The sequence below is a fragment of the Dendrobates tinctorius genome, unplaced genomic scaffold (assembly GCF_039654945.1).
Source record: "Dendrobates tinctorius isolate UK_male_01 unplaced genomic scaffold, ASM3965494v1 ptg000120l, whole genome shotgun sequence".
NCBI lineage: Eukaryota > Metazoa > Chordata > Amphibia > Anura > Dendrobatidae > Dendrobates > Dendrobates tinctorius.
The window spans coordinates 22,089,074-22,107,348 of NW_027361788.1; the positions used below are offsets into that span (position 1 = coordinate 22,089,074).

The 18,275-nt window shown below is 43.9% G+C and overlaps 1 protein-coding gene across 1 annotated transcript in view; it reads left to right on the plus strand.

The window, feature by feature from the left end:
- Positions 1 to 3,821: 3,821 nt before the first annotated feature.
- Positions 3,822 to 18,275, plus strand: part of LOC141101668 (extracellular matrix protein 2-like) — a 194,337-nt gene continuing 179,883 nt past the window's right edge. The window contains exon 1 of the mRNA XM_073590903.1: positions 3,822 to 4,428. Within this exon, the coding sequence (XP_073447004.1) occupies positions 4,209 to 4,428 (220 nt within the window). The 5' untranslated portion in view covers positions 3,822 to 4,208. The remainder of the gene's footprint in view (positions 4,429 to 18,275) is intronic.

An 18,275-nucleotide genomic window follows, 5' to 3' on the forward strand; every position in this document is an offset into this window, starting at 1 on the left:
TAAGGCAATTAAACCATAAAATTAACCTTGGGCTGATGCTTTTACTCTGATTACGGATCTTAGAATACCCCGTGGGTAACAGGACATCCTCTCCGGCGGCCATTTGCTCTAGGTGCAGTTCCCTTACTGACCTGAGAGACAAAGGGGGCGCAGGAGAGCTGTGCCTGTGTAGTTACGTCACATTGGTCACGTGGGAGGAACCGGTCTTCCTTCACAAATGGTCTGATTCTTCGCACCAGACGGCACTCCTTTTAATAGCTCCAGCAGCAGGTTAGCGATGCGAGTGAAATTTTTCACGACCCTTTTGTACTACCCAGTAAGCCCCTGACCCCCTCCCTCCCACACCCTCTTTCTGGAGCACTTTGGAATGCTCACTCCATCTGCAACAAGCTCCACGTTATCCACAATCTATTTACCTCCCGCAACCTTTCCTTCCTGGCCCTCACTGAGACCTGGCTGACACCCCCTGACACGGCCTCCCCGGCCGCACTGAGTTATGGTGGCCTCCACTTTATCCACACTCCTCGCCCTGGCAACAGACAAGATGGAGGAGTGGGTTTCCTCCTTTCTAAAAACTGCTCCTTCAACCCTATCCAACCCCCACCCTCCCTTATCCTCCCTTCTTTCAAGGTTCACTCTGTCCGTATTTACTCTGCCTCTAATCTCCAAATGGCTGTCATATACCGACCACCGGGCTCAGCCCCTGCCTTCATCGACCAATTCTCCACCTGGCTCCTCCACTTTCTCTCTTCTGACATCCCCACCATCATCATGGGGGACTTCAACATCCCCATTGACACCCACCAGCTAGCAGCCTCCAAACTCCTGTCACTTACCTCATCCTTTGGACTTACTCAATGGTCCTCCACAGCCACCCACACAGATGGACATACATTAGACCTCATCTTCTTTTGCCTCTGTTCCCTATCTAATCTCACAACCTCTTCCTTCCCCCCTATCTGACCACCATCTACTCACCTTCTCATCCTTGTCCTTCTCACCTGCCCCCCATGTCCAGCCACTAGCACATCCTCACAGAAACGTCGCACACCTAGACATCCACAGACTCTCAGACTCTCTTCTACCTCTGTCCTCCATATCTTCACTCCACAACACGGACAGTGCCACCACTTTCTACAACTCCACCCTCACATCAGCCATAGACTCAGGCTTTCCTCTCATGCGACAAACCAATAGGCAACCCTGGCACAACAACCTCACCAAAAAACTTCGACAAGCATCCAGGGTTGCGGTGCGGCGTTGGAAGAAAACACACCTGCCAGACGACTTCAAAGCTTTCAAACATGCTACACTTGCCTTTAAATCAGCCCTCACCTCTACTAAACAGACCTATTTCACAAACCTTGTATCTTCATTATCCCACAACCCAAAACAACTGTTCAGCACATTCAACTCTCCCCTCTGCCCACCACTGCCACCTCCACCTCCCCTCATCTCTGCTGAGGACTTTGCCACCTACTTCAAAAACAAGATTGACCAAACAAGGCAAACCTTTACAGTTCCACCACACGAACCGCTCCACATACCAGACCTCTGCCCTTCCCTAATAACCTTCCTCTCCAACATCACTGAAGGAGAGCTTACTAATCTCCTTTCCAAATCACGCCTCACCACCTGTGCACTTGACCCCTTCCCTTCCCACCTGCTCCCCAACCTCACTAACATGATCATTCCAGCCCTAACCCATCTCTTCAACCTATCCCTAACTTCTGGTACCTTCCCCTCTGCCTTTAAACATGCCACCATAATGGGTCGCCCTCCCATTACAGCAGCGGTGACCCGGACCATGGCCCTGGGCGCCCAAGTAATAGGGGAAGTTGTGAATGGTAGAATGTAGTTAGGTGAATAGTTTGAGACGCCACCTGTGGTGTTCAGCAAGGGAGGTGTTAAGCCGACGCTGCAGACAGATCCTCCGGGACAGATGGTGTGGTGCAGCAATGATGTTATAGCCCTCCACAGGTAGGGCTGTTGTCCCAGGGCAGTGTAGATGTGGAGACACTTAGATGGTATAGTGTTTGGCGCATGGGATGTAGCAGTGCCAGGCGGACGGACGCAGGAAGGAATGGAGGACACCAGGGCATGTAGTTCCAAAGCTTTACTCACAGTCTGTAGTGCCCACTTCTGTGCCGTGTCCTCCGGGTCAGGGACTCAGTCAACCCACAGGCAAGATGGAAGGCTCCCTTCCATGCTACGCCAACTTATGTGCCTTTTCTGAACGTCTCCTCTTTAGCACCTTTAAGTGTGAAGATCTCCTAGTACTGAGTTACACTGGAGTTCCTCCTGACAGATGTTCCCAAGAACTCTACTTGCACGACAGACAGCTGTAGCCTGCTTCGGGGACTCTCTACTCCTAAGTCCCGGCTCCCTATCCGTGTTGCTGTTGTGCCCTCAAGTCTTAGATGGGAGTAGTGCATTTACAGCCCACTACTCCACCGGTGTCTGCTGCAGAACCATTAGTGTCCATACAACCTCGGGGACCGGGCCCCGGCCTTGCGCTTAGAACTTCTAGGCAGGGTTCTTCCTCTAACCCACGTCCTCTGTGTTCCCTTTTACTCCTATGTTCCGTACTTGTCTTTCTCTCCTATGGAAGCTCAGGCTTCAGTTCAATGTCTTTCTCCTTCTTTCCTTTCCCGTGTCAGCTGGCTCAGGTCACTGAGGCAGCTGCAGCACTCCTTCCTCCATCCCTCTTCCAGGGATCCCCACTCCTCTCCGAGTGGCTTCCTCTCTCAGACTCACTCACTGACTGACTGACCGACTGATCTGTAATCCTAAACCATCCCGCTCTTTTATGTATTCTCAACTCCACTCACCTCCCAGCACGTCTAGTGTTCCAAGCAGGGAACCACCAAAGGTGCTCTGCTTCTCTCTAAGCAAGGAGCCGCAATGTGGTTTTGCTGAACTACTCTATTGTGTGGGGTGCGAGTGTTGGAGCGTGGTCAGGAGCCCCCAACTTACCTGGATGGTGGGGCACCACACCTTAGGAGAAGGTGCAGTACCTCTGTGGCGACTGAGCCTCAGGGGCGCCACACTCCTCTAGGTGTAATGTGGAGGGGGCACATACTTTTGTCCACATCTTGTATCTCTTGACTAAATGAGTGCTCAGAGTGCAGATATCTATGGTATATGAGCACCTGAAGTTTTCACCTTCCACTGCAAATTATTGGCATAGACAAGTTACACTTGAGCCCCTTCTCCATGAGCTCCATAAGAGCTGCCTAGTCTGCCTCTATGGTGTGCTGCAGAGGACTTTCTAAGGTGATAATCTTCAGAGTTTAGCAGAGCTAAAAAGAGGCTATAAACTATGACTATACATCACCTATCACCTTAAAATGTGTTCTCAATACTATACGGCCTTATGTCTATCTACTGGGAACGACCAACATCTGTGTACACATGGATCTGCTTATATCTCCTTAAGCCTTATATAACGTGAACACTTGAGGCAATCACGCTTTGCTGACAGTCAAAAAAAAATGTAATTTATTGGGAAAGTGAATAAATATTCACAAATACATAAATTATTTCACTGTTATATTTAATTAAGGCTTACAGAAATGTAAGAAAATGTCTTAATTCATCTGCCTCCTCTCCGAGGCATACATTTCTCAGCCTTGAAGCCGTATCGGTAAACTGGAGATGTGTTATGTTTCCGTATGCTGGATCTTGAAAACATTCTGTCTACATAGCAACTCTACACAGGAAATAGCAGAGAAAGGTTGCTGTGTGTGAACCTGAGCGTAATCCCGACCCCTCCCAACCATACTGAGCATAGCTTGTGAACAAACAGAGGTCCTATTCATGGAGACCAGGCCGCAGACCTCGCTGCAACATGCTCTACGCTAATTTTATATTCCAAACACTCCGAAACATCCAATCTTTCCCAAGTTAGATAAAAAAAAACCAACAGGCTTGTTCAACAAATGCTTTCAATGCATAGAAAGTCTGTCTGGAGCTGTGTGCAAGTTCTGGTAGAAGGGTATCACAAGTGATGGAAGTGTGTGTTTGGACAGAAAATAAATTCTGTGAAGCGGAAGGAGAAAGGAGTTCACCTTGTGTTTGAGTTAAACTCTCCTGGGAATATCTTCTTTGAGAAGGCTTTGGGTTAAACTTCTCGCAGTCACTTTGCAGGTCAGAGGAGCAGATACCAACATCCAACTGTAGGAACTTAGTGGGACAAGTTACACACCATGAATCTACTTCTTACTCTGTTGGTTTTCAATATTTTGGTGTCCACTGGCTGGGCTCAAAAGTCTCGAGAGAATTTTAGGACAGGCCTTCGTCAAGAGGCTCAAAGGACGAGCAATGTTATAGAAGACCGATCTTCTTCAACTAAGAAGGTTCCTGAGCACAGGACCACAGACCAAAGGAGAGGAGATAGAGCTGTGACGGGCAGTCCCTTAGCTGCAGGTAATTTTCTATCTTTCTATATTTTGAATTGGTTGATGCACCACATGTACACTTGCACTTGGTGCATCACCTATCACTACGGAGAGTCATATTTCCTAGATTTTGGTACTATTTAGCGCAAAATAACAGTGGGTGACCGTAGAAAGTACAACAAATATAATAACATTTCCATCTCTATTTCTTATGCTTATACAGTATCCATCTATCATTCCATCTATCAATGTACAGGTGCCAGCCCACAGGTTGCAACCCACCAACCTATGGTACAGAAAGAAGCAAAGAAAGTGTGCACACTGGGCAGCACTCAACAGCAAATTCCATGCAAAATACTGGTGTATTTATTGGTCCATGTGAACAGGTGGCAAGTTAGACAAAGGCCGAAGAACACTGAAACCTGTTCACACGGACCAATAAAGTCGCTAGTTTTTTTGCATGGAATTTGCTATTGAGTGCTGCCCAATTCCCTTTCTTTATTATTATCTATTACCTATCTATCTATCTATCTATCTATCATCTAGCTATCTATTATCTATCTACATATTATCTATCTTCTATCTATCTTCTATCTATTATCTATCTAGCTATCTATCTGTCATCTATCTATTATCTATCTTCTATTATCTATCCATAATCTATTATCTATCTATCTATCTATCTATCTACCTGTCTATCTAACTGTCCCATATCTATCTATCTATCTATCTATCTATCTGTCCCATATCTATCTATCTATCTATCTATCTATCTATCTATCTATCTATCTATCTCTATATTATCTATCTATTATCTATCTGTCCCATATCTATCTATCTATCTATCTATCTGTCTGTCTGTCTATCACCAGATGTCCTATAATAGTCTATATTTCAGTGAAGGATATCAACGAAGCTGCTGGAAATTTGAAAATCCCTCCCCAACCCTGCGGCTACTTTGGATTTCTTCCAAAGATAATGGAAAGAACTCAGATGTGTGCACTCCATTGAGGATTTGTTATTAAAGCAGTCCCTTTGTTACCAAACTGATGAGCAATTGTAAAAATGCATCCACTTGGGGTAGTAGTTATAGGATGTTCACCTCTCATGAATCTACATAAATTGTGTTCTTGACTAATTGCCTGAATAACATAATAAGGGCTATATTGTCTTGGCCTGGTCAATGTTTCTCCTCCACATGTGACTTTAGGTAGAACTATAATTGTGTTCTGTGTCCTAAAGCAATGAGATTACATCCAAATATATGACAAATACCTCCAAATCATTTTTTAAAATAGTTTTTTTGATTGTTCCACAAAATGGACTTCAGAAGGCCTGAACTTGTGTATAGTGATTCCAAAGCGGCCATTTTTCAAGGTTTTGACAATAACTCCTGAAAATGTGATTCAAATTGTAGAAGAATAGGAACGTGTTGGATAACTATATCTTTAGGAATCACAACATTTTTTCCTTTTCAACAATAACTCACAGAAACTTAGACATATTCACACCAGCCTTTGCAAATCCATCATCTAAGTGCTGGCTCCTGTCCATGATACACCTAATTTCTTTGAATAAGACAGACTGCCAGCTGTCATCGAGAAGTCTGTACTCCGCTCATATGCCATCAGCAGGAATGGTCCTTCAACCAAAACACGTGTGGTACCCTGCAACCTCAATTTGATTTACAAGATGGTCTTGAATGGGGAATTACCTCTCGGGATTGCACAAGAGCAGGGACATCACACAGTCTCTTTTTAACAATAATAAAAAAGATCTTTGCACAGATCTTGGCTTAAAGTTTACAGCAACAGCGTATTTACAGTCTCTTTATAGACATTTGTCCCAAACATGTCTCTTCTGGTCACTTCACCCTAACATAAGTTGAACTCACACTTACAACTGTCCTCTAGATCTCTCTCTTTGGGCTTCTTCCTCTGCTGTCAGTGAGACTCTATCCCTCAATATCTTTTGTCACACACATACTGTCATGCTTTCACTGTAAAACACCTCATCATCCATATATGTCACAATCTCGTTGGCAAACTCCTTACCATCCAAATATGTCACTATCTCGCTAGCAAACTCCTCACCATCCATGTACTTCATGATCTTGCTGGCAAACTCATCACCATCCATGTAAGTCATGATAACATACTGTCACGACGGTGTCATGTCCCCCTGGAAGACCTTGAGTTAGTCGGTCACGTCGGGTAATGAATCACAGGTCTTCTTTAGAGATGGTGTGATTTGTGTCCCATATTAAATGGATTTAGTTTCCTCTGGTGCTGAAGAGGTTAACTATACTTTCTATGCTGGTCAGAAACACGCAGGTCCATTTCAGCTGCTTATGATCTGGTCATCATTACCTCTTCCTTTAAAAAATGGTCAGACCTTCTTGTCCCTGCCAGTGAAAGATTTGTCTTCCTGTGCTGTGTGCTAAAGTGGTTGGAGTAGAGTTGTTGTAGTAATGTTCTGTGGTTTGCTGTAGTAAGTGTGTGTATTTATGTCCTGGTCCCTGCTGCCATTTAGTTTATTCATCCCTGTTCCTATCTTCCTTCCTATTGATGGTTGGTGCTTTTGTATGATAGAGGTTTTCCGTTATCCCTGTTTTTTCTTTGTGCCTTGTTTACCTTACATTTCTGTCACATGCCTCATTGGGTTGGGGAGGGGAAATATCAGGGTTTAACAGGAGCATAGTAAGGTCAGAGACTAGGGCCTCTCTACCGTCAAGAGTACCCGTGAAACATGGATAGTTACGGTCCTAGTTTTAGTGACAGTTTGAGGTCCCCCTTCCTTACCGAAGACCGTCACAGTATGATACATACAAGTATGTGATGATCTCCTTGGCATACTCCTCACCTTCCATGTACTTCACAATCTCGCGGGCAAACTCCTCACCATTCATGTACTTCAAGATCTCGATGGCAAACTCCTGACCATCCCTTTACGTCATAATCTTGCTGGCAAACTATTAACCATCCACATACTCCACGATCTCGCTGGAAAACTCCTCCCCATCCATGGACTTCATGATCCTGCTGGCAAGCTACTAGTACTAACTATAAATAAGAATTGTGGTATACATAATGTGTATGGGGCCAAAAAGAGCCACAATAAATCACATGGCAGATAGAATAAGCCAATACACATATACATAGAGGACAATTGATGAAGACAACTGCAATCACAGAATTCAAATATAAGAGAACGAAAGGCCAGCAGTCAAAATGTCATATAAAATGCAATATTTTATTAATAATATATGTAATATAATAAGACATAGGTACATGAAAGAGGGGGGGGAGGACACACAAATGGCTGAAAAGAGGGCCTAGTATGGCACCCTCATCTCCCAGGAATACAATCCCATGTGGTCATACCGCAAGACAATACATATAAGAGTCATGTATAATTAAGTAATTGTAATATATATCTACATACTGAACCGAGACTCAAAGAGCTCACTGTTAATAAAGGTATCTAGAACAAATGTTCATAATAACTAGACCTACAAGGGGTCTGTAGTATTACCTGGACAGAGTGGGGGTAAACCATGCAGCGGCCGGACCCCGACGCGCGTTTCGGAGCGTACTGCTCCTTCCTCAGGGGGCGTGGCTGGCAATGTCACTGTGTGATGTTTATATCGTGCCAGAACAAAAACTATTGGATGCGCCGCCTGGCTGGCTGTCATGTCCGAGGCAGCGCCCCCTCCTGATGAAACAGAAACACGCGGGCCCCACGTGATCCGAGACGTCAGAGAGAGGGAACAGCCATCGGGCCGACCAGTCGGCATTTGCGCATGACAGGAAGTGCAATATCCGCCATTTTGGAAAAGGGAATATAGAAGGGGATGGGTACAAAATAAAAATACAAAACATATAATAGACCATAATTATGAAACAAATATCAAAGGACACATATGCGGGAGTGTTCATAATCAAAACTCGGACTGGTCCACAAACCGTGGATAGGAAAACACTTTACATCTAAGTCGATGTGTAGCAATAAAAAGACACCATATAGCAACCACATGTAACGTTATATAACAGTACCAGTAAGATAATTTAAACATAATAATACTCAAAATGTGTACTAAATATAGTGCACCTGTGTAATTATTTAATGGTATATATATATATATAAATAGTTGATCAGCATAGGACAAAGGGGCACCATAAAATATAATAACAAATATACGTGGGAACCCTGCTTGAAAGATGTATAAAGGAAATAGGGGCATACCACAAAAAACTCACATGTGACACAATATTGTCCCAAGTGAGCATGTCCATACTGGCACATATACAGTGCGTCACGCACGCCATTACATGTGCATACATGGCATATACACATCTGGACACAATAAATGTCCCAAAAGGGACCCAACTATAAGGGGCAATAGTTATACATGGACATAAATATAACCACGCAAAATTAAACAAAACACATAACATAAAAAATTCCGATGTAAATGTCCATGTGGCAAACTGCATCAGCCACCCAGATGAACAAGTGTCTTCACGTGAAAGAATCTTCATTAGTTCTACTCCATCCATTTCAACATCTTGCTATTGAAGACTTCCTCCAAAGATAGCATGGTGAACAATCCAATAGTGAATGGATTATGTCTAAATATTATAAAGGGAAAAAATTAAAACCAATAAAATAGAATAATAGGAAAGCTAAAAAGCCACAGTGATGAATCAAATGTTCAGCAAGCGGGAACTATAGAAATGGAGCAAAGGATATGTTCTCATTAATACCGTTTGGTTGCATAGTGCCCAGTCTCCATATCCACCGAGTTTCAAGTTGAGCTAGGCGACCAGACAATTTGCCACCCCTTATGTTTATTTTAAGAGAATCAATACCCCGAATTCTAAATGATGCAGAGTTACACTGGTGAAACTCTTTAAAATGTCTAGGCAATGTTTTTAGAAGGGAGTCATCGGTGCAAGACAGAGCAGCCTGTATACCTAATACATGTTCCCTTGTACGGACTTTCAGCTGCCTCGTGGTCATGCCCACATAAATTAGTCCACAGGGACACGTAGCATGGTATATCACGTATCGAGAGATGCATGATATCCGACACTTGATCTTGAATGTTTTTGTACCATCATGGTTAACAAACGAATTACACTGTTCAATGTTTGGACAAGCCACACACCTCCCACATGGCGAACAACCATGCCCAGTTGAAAACGCATCCAAGAAAGTGGGCATCGGACGATGGACATAGTGACTAGTCACAAGTTTGTCTCGTAAATTGCTGGCCCGCCTAAATGTAATAGAAGGAAACTTAGGAATAATTTTAGCTAAGATAGGATCAGCCTGTAAAATCGGCCACGCCTTCCTCAATGCCGTGCGGACCATCTCATGAGACGGATGAAACGAGGTAATAAACCTCACAGTGTTCTCATTTTTACGTGTCTTAACTAATGTATTCCTGTAGAGAAGATCATTACGAGTCGAATATCTCGCACGTTGATAGGCTTTCTTGACACAGCGTTTACTATATCCGCGTGACAAGAAACGTGCTTGTAAATCTTTAGCTCTCATATGAAAATCACTATCTGAAGAGCAAATTCGACGTAACCGCAAGAACTGACCCACAGGAATAGCCTTAATGAGATGATCCGGATGGCAAGAGGAGGCGTGGAGGAGAGAGTTAGTGGCTGTATCCTTGCGGTAAATATCTGTTTGAATAACCCCATCCACATCTTTCTTGATAGTAACATCAAGAAAGTTAATTTTGGATGAATCCCATGTCAAGGTAAGTTTGATGTTAAAATCATTGAAGTTCAGAACAGACACAAATTCCATAAGGTCGACGGAACTACCCTGCCAGAGAAACAAGATATCGTCGATATAGCGCGCCCAAAATGGAACACGGTCAATCGACCCCTGTCCATCAGACAGGAAGAGGTCCCTCTCCCACAGCCCCAGGAAGAGGTTGGCATAGGATGGCGCAAAGGCCGCCCCCATGGCAGTCCCCTGGAGCTGCAGGTAAAACGACCCCTTGAACACAAAAAAATTGTGCGTGAGAGTGAACTCTAATAGCTCCAGGATGAGGTCTCTGAGACCCAACGGGATCGTGGATGTACTGAGAAAAAACTGGACTGCCCGCAGGCCATCCAGATGTCTAATGCTCGTATATAGGGACTCAACATCCACTGAAGCCAGAAGAGTATCACTCTCCAGACATAGTCCGTCGACCTTACGCAATAGATCACCTGTGTCTTTGAGGAAGGAGGGTAAGCTGGTGACCAGCGGCTGAAGAAGATGGTCGATCCATTTATTAACATTTTCGAGAAAGTTCCCCTTCCCCGATACTATAGGTCTACCGGGTGGACAATTGATGTTCTTATGAATTTTAGGCAAGAGGTAGAATGTAGAAATAGTGGGTTCTTTGACGGTGAGTGAGGAAGCCAGCTGTTTGGTGATAATGCCATTAAACATGGCTTTATCAAGAATAGTATCTAATTTGGCAACAAATGCCGAGAGGGGGTTATAGGTGAGTTTTCTATAGCAAACTGGATTGTCCAGCTGCCGGAATACCTCCCTCTCATACATTTGTGTCGGCCAGATCACCACATTACCACCTTTATCGGCCGGCTTCAACACCACATCCGTCAAATTTCTAAGGTAATTTAACCTCATCCTCTCTTCCCCAGTCAAATTGTCACCTCTGCCAAACTTAGGGATTTTTCCAAAATCCTCAGTTACCACCCGTACAAATAGATCAATGCTTGGACACGATGTGAGGGGGGGAAACCTTGTCGAACGTGGTCGAATGGATGCAGGGATCTTACCGTGGTCATCATCATGTTCAGCCGCTAGTTCCTCAAGAGTTCTTATTGCCTCCTGTTCTTCCTCTGTGGGGAAAAGATGGTATAGATCATTATTGAAAAAATGCCTTTTAAACAATAGGGATCTAGCAAACAGATTTAAATCTTTTACCGCCGAAAAGGTGTCAAAGTTAGAAGTAGGTGAAAAGGTAAGACCTCTCCTTATGGAATTTGTGTCTGTTCTGAACTTCAATGATTTTAACATCAAACTTACCTTGACATGGGATTCATCCCAAATTAACTTTCTTGATGTTACTATCAAGAAAGATGTGGATGGGGTTATTCAAACAGATATTTACCGCAAGGATACAGCCACTAACTCTCTCCTCCACGCCTCCTCTTGCCATCCGGATCATCTCATTAAGGCTATTCCTGTGGGTCAGTTCTTGCGGTTACGTCGAATTTGCTCTTCAGATAGTGATTTTCATATGAGAGCTAAAGATTTACAAGCACGTTTCTTGTCACGCGGATATAGTAAACGCTGTGTCAAGAAAGCCTATCAACGTGCGAGATATTCGACTCGTAATGATCTTCTCTACAGGAATACATTAGTTAAGACACGTAAAAATGAGAACACTGTGAGGTTTATTACCTCGTTTCATCCGTCTCATGAGATGGTCCGCACGGCATTGAGGAAGGCGTGGCCGATTTTACAGGCTGATCCTATCTTAGCTAAAATTATTCCTAAGTTTCCTTCTATTACATTTAGGCGGGCCAGCAATTTACGAGACAAACTTGTGACTAGTCACTATGTCCATCGTCCGATGCCCACTTTCTTGGATGCGTTTTCAACTGGGCATGGTTGTTCGCCATGTGGGAGGTGTGTGGCTTGTCCAAACATTGAACAGTGTAATTCGTTTGTTAACCATGATGGTACAAAAACATTCAAGATCAAGTGTCGGATATCATGCATCTCTCGATACGTGATATACCATGCTACGTGTCCCTGTGGACTAATTTATGTGGGCATGACCACGAGGCAGCTGAAAGTCCGTACAAGGGAACATGTATTAGGTATACAGGCTGCTCTGTCTTGCACCGATGACTCCCTTCTAAAAACATTGCCTAGACATTTTAAAGAGTTTCACCAGTGTAACTCTGCATCATTTAGAATTCGGGGTATTGATTCTCTTAAAATAAACATAAGGGGTGGCAAATTGTCTGGTCGCCTAGCTCAACTTGAAGCTCGGTGGATATGGAGACTGGGCACTATGCAACCAAACGGTCTTAATGAGAACATATCCTTTGCTCCATTTCTATAGTTCCCGCTTGCTGAACATTTGATTCATCACTGTGGCTTTTTAGCTTTCCTATTATTCTATTTTATTGGTTTTAATTTTTTCCCTTTATAATATTTAGACATATTCCATTCACTATTGGATTGTTCACCATGCTATCTTTGGAGGAAGTCTTCAATAGCAAGATGTTGAAATGGATGGAGTAGAACTAATGAAGATTCTTTCACGTGAAGACACTTGTTCATCTGGGTGGCTGATGCAGTTTGCCACATGGACATTTACATCGGAATTTTTTATGTTATGTGTTTTGTTTAATTTTGCGTGGTTATATTTATGTCCATGTATAACTATTGCCCCTTATAGTTGGGTCCCTTTTGGGACATTTATTGTGTCCAGATGTGTATATGCCATGTATGCACATGTAACGGCGTGCGTGACGCACTGTATATGTGCCAGTATGGACATGCTCACTTGGGACAATATTGTGTCACATGTGAGTTTTTTGTGGTATGCCCCTATTTCCTTTATACATCTTTCAAGCAGGGTTCCCACGTATATTTGTTATTATATCTTATGATGCACCTTTGTCCTATGCTGATCAACTATTTATATATATATATATATATATATATATATACCATTAAATAATTACACAGGTGCACTATATTTAGTACACATTTTGAGTATTATTATGTTTAAATTATCTTACTGGTACTGTTATATAACGTTACATGTGGTTGCTATATGGTGTCTTTTTATTGCTACACATCGACTTAGATGTAAAGTGTTTTCCTATCCACGGTTTGTGGACCAGTCCGAGTTTTGATTATGAACACTCCCGCATATGTGTCCTTTGATATTTGTTTCATAATTATGGTCTATTATATGTTTTGTATAGTTATTTTGTACCCATCCCCTTCTATATTCCCTTTTCCAAAATGGCGGATATTGCACTTCCTGTCATGCGCAAATGCCGACTGGTCGGCCCGATGGCTGTTCCCTCTCTCTGACGTCTCGGATCACGTGGGGCCCGCGTGTTTCCGTTTCATCAGGAGGGGGCGCTGCCTCGGACATGACAGCCAGGCGGCGCATCCAATAGTTTTTGTTCTGGCACGATATAAACATCACACAGTGACATTGCCAGCCACACCCCCTGAGGAAGGAGCAGTATGCTCCGAAACGCGCGTCGGGGTCCGGCCGCTGCATGGTTTACCCCCACTCTGTCCAGGTAATACTACAGACCCCTTGTAGGTCTAGTTATTATGAACATTTGTTCTAGATACCTTTATTAACAGTGAGCTCTTTGAGTCTCGGTTCAGTATGTAGATATATATTACAATTACTTAATTATACATGACTCTTATATGTATTGTCTTGCGGTATGACCACATGGGATTGTATTCCTGGGAGATGAGGGTGCCATACTAGGCCCTCTTTTCAGCCATTTGTGTGTCCTCCCCCCCCCTTTCATGTACCTATGTCTTATTATATTACATATATTATTAATAAAATATTGCATTTTATATGACATTTTGACTGCTGGCCTTTAGTACTAACTATCCACATGCTTTATGTTCTCGCTGGCAAACTTCTAATCATCCGCATACACAGAGGCCTCCATGGTGAAATAACATACAGTTGTGTTCAAAAGTTTACATTCCCTCTGGCAGAATTTTTGCTTTCTTGGCATTTTTTCAGAGAATATGAATGATAACACCAAAAGTTTTTGTTCAGTTGGAGCGCCCCACCAGGGCCTAGCGGGGTACTCGGTACCGGGCCCGTTGATCTCAATGGGAGTTGTCACGGAAGCTGTGACCCGGTCCGTGGCCCTGGGGCTCCATGGCAAAAAGGGGCTGAATGAACAATGAAATAAAGTTTATGAATAGTTTGTGACGCCACCTGTGGTGTTCGGCAAGTGAGGTGTTAGGCCAACGCTGCATGCAGATCCTCTGGGACTGGTGGTGGGTTGCAGCCAAGATGGTGAAGCTCCCCACAGGTGGAGCTGTAGTCCCAGGGCAGTGTAGATGTAGCAATGGAGGAGAGGCACAGGCGGTGTAGAGGCCGGTGCCCAGATGTAGTAGTGCGGGGTGTAGTGATGCGGGAATAAGTGGAGGACACCAGGGCATGTAGTTCCAAAGCTTTACTCACAGACTGCAGTTCACACAGGTGCCTGCCTCCGTGCTGTGTCCTCCGGGTCCTGGGCTCAGTCAACCTCCAGGCAAGATAGGATGCTCCCTTCCAACACTCCGCCAACATGTACCTTTCTGAACGTCTCCTCTATAGCGCCTTTAAGTGAAGTACTTCTAGTACTGAGTTTCACTGGAGTGCCTCCTGACAGATGTTCCCAAGAACTCTACTTGTACGGCAGACAGCTGTAGCCTGCTTCGGGGACTCCTTACTCCTGAGTCCCGGTTCACTATCCAAGTTGCTGTTGTGCCCCCCAAGTCTTAGATGGGAGTAGTGCATTTACAGCCCACTACTCCACCGGTGTCTGCTGCAGGACCTTCAGTATACATACAACCTCGGGGACCGGGCCCCGGCCTTACGCTTAGAACTTCTAGGCAGGGTTCTTCCTCTAACCCACATCCTCTGTGTTCCCTTTTACTCCTTCGTTCCGTACTAATCCCTCTCTCTCTCATAGAAGGTCAGGTTTCAATACAATGCCTTTCTCCTTCTTTCCTTTCCTGTGCCAGCTGGCTCAGATCACTGAGGCAGCTGCAGCACTCCTTCCTCCATCCCTCTTCCAGGGATCCGCACTCCTCTCCAAGTGACTCTCTCTCTCCCACTCACTGACTGACTGACTGACTCTTCCCGCTCTTTATGTATTCTCAACTCCACCCGCCTCCCAGCACGTTTCGTGTTCCAAGCAGGGAACCACCAAAGGTGCTCCGCTACTCTCCAAGCAAAGAGCCGCAATGTGGCTTTGCTACACTACTTTGTGGTGAGGGGTGCAGGTGTTGGAGCATGGTTAGGAGCTCCCACCTTTCCTGGATGGTGGGGCACCACACCTCAGGAGGAGGTGCAGTACCTCTGTGGTGACTGAAGCCTCAGGGGCGCCACACAGTCATGGTTAATGGGTGTGTGAAGCCATTTATTATCAAACTACTGTGTTTTCTCTTCTTAAATAATAATGACAACCCAAAACATCCAAATGGCCCTGATCAAAAGTTTACATACCCTGGTGATTTTGGCCTGATAACATGCACATGAATTGACACAAATGGGTTTGAATGGCTACTAAAGGTAACATCCTTACCTGTGACCTGTTTGATTGTAATCAGTGTGTGTGCACAAAAGCTGAGTGAGTTTCTGGGATCCAGACAGACGCTTGCATCTTTCATTCAGCCACTGATGTTTCTGGATTGTGAGTCATGGAGAAAGCAAAAGAATTGTCAACAGATCTGAGGGAAAACGTAGTTGAACTGTATAAAACAGGAAAGGGACACAAAAACATTTCCAAGGAATTGATAATGCCAGTCAGAAATGTTCAAACTCTGATTAACAAATAGAAAATCAGGGGCTCTCTAAAAACAAAACTACGGTTAGGTAGACCAACAAAAATTTAGTTCACAACTGACAGGCAAACTGTTCGAGATGCAAAGAAAAACACACAAATAACATCAGCTGAAATGCTGGACTCTCTGAAAACTAGCGGAGTGGTTGTTTCAAGATGCACAATAAGGAGGGACTTGAAGAAAAATAGGCTGCATGATCGAGTCGCCAGAAGAAAGCCATTACTGCGCAAATGCCACAAAGTATCTCACCTACAATAAGCAAAACAGCACAGAGACAAGCCTCAAAACTTCTGGAACAAGGTAATTTGAAGTGATGATACCAAACTTGAACTTTTTGGCCACAACCATAAACGTTACATTTGGAGAAGGGTCAACAAGGCCTATGATGAAAGAAACACCATTCCTACTGTAAAGCACGGAGGTGGATCGCTCATGTTTTGGGGATGTGTGAGCTACAAAGGCACAGGAAACTTGGTCAAATTTGAAGCAAAGATGAATGCAGCACGTTATCAGCAAATATTGAAGGCAAATTTGCAATCATCAGCCTGGAAGCTGCGCATGGGACGTACTTGGATGTTCCAACATGACAACGATCCAAAACACGAGGCCAAGTCAAGCAAAGTGAAGATTCTGGAGTGGCCATCTCAGTCTTCTGACCTCAAAATCATTGAGCCACTCTGAGGAGATCTCAAGCGTGCAGTTCATGCTAAACAGCCCCGGAATTTACAGGAACTTGAGGCTTTCTGCCAAGAAGAGCGGGCAGCTTTACTATTTGAGAAAGTAAAAATCCTCATCCACAACTACCACAAAAGACTTCTAGCTGTCATTGATGTTAGAGGGGACAATACACGGTATTAAGAAATGGGGTACGTAAACTTTTGATCAGGGTTATTTGGATGTTTTGGGTTGTCATTATGATTTAAAAATAGAAAACACAGTAGTTTGACAATAAAGTTCTTCACCCAACCACTAACCATGAGTGGAGAAAAAGTTTTAATGTTACCAAATATATTCTCTGAAAAAAGGCCAAGAAAGCAAAAATTATGCCGGGGTATGTAAACTTTTGAGCACAACTGTAGGTAAGTTCCCTTCGTCTAGCATTAAAGCGAATCTGTCACTAGGTTTTTGGGTTACCAGGTAAAAATGTCATTGAATTTAGTTTCCCGTATGCATTACACAAGTACTTTTGATACCCCTTGACTCCCCTCGTTTGATCCATAAATACCGTTTTTATTCCTCGCGCGCTGTATGTAAATATGCTCGATCCGGTCCGCATGCGCAATAATGATTTTATGCTTTGCCCACAGTTGGACAAAAAGCATACTGCGCACGCGCGAGAAGCCATTTGAATGTGCACACGCCAAAACTCTTCACGAACACAGAAATTTCCCGAAATGAATGCGTAGAGCAAGTCAGGAGGGGGGGAGAGACGGACAGTAAGCCATGCCCATCGGAATTGGACCAAGCATATTTACATACAGCACGGGAGGAATAAAAACGGTATTTATTGATCATACGTGGGGAGCCAAGGGGTATCAAAAACACTTGTTTAATGCATAGGGGACACTAAATTGAATGATATTTTTACCTGGTAACCCAAAAAACTGGTGACAGATTCCCTTTAAATAGTGTCTCTTTATCCTTACGTCAGACAGCAGCCTCTCTAAGCTACTCGCTCTCACTCTCTGTGTGATCTCCTCCTCCTCTCCTTAAGGACAGGTATTGCTTCCTCAGCCTGGGACAGTTACAGAGGCAATCTTTCCTCTGTAACCTGAGTGACCCACCACTTCAGATGTGCCCTCGATTGCAAGTCTCAGTCTCTAACAGGTAGCATCGCTCTGACCCACTCACGGTTTTTCATAAGTCCATCGAGTTCAACCTATAAACTAACATGTTGATTCAGAAGAAAGCAAAATTCCATCCTGACTCCACATACGGCAATCTGACTAGTTCCCTGGGTCAACGTCCCATCACAGCATCTAATATCCATAAGGTCACATCTCCTCTGCAACTGACCCTAAATGGAGGAAATCCAGCCTGAAATTAGTACTGCTGCTGTCAGATTTTCACTTAGACAATAAAATTAATTCCTGGCTGAATGGGCTTCATTCTCACATATTATGGGGTTATCTCTTGAAAACAACCTTTGTGTAAGAAACGCTGCCCAGTTTTGGCTCCTAAAGTCATTTTAATCAAATGAATGACCAGGAGACCTGTGTTGGGTAATTGGCATTTATGTAGAATCACCGAATATAACCTAAACGTAAGCAT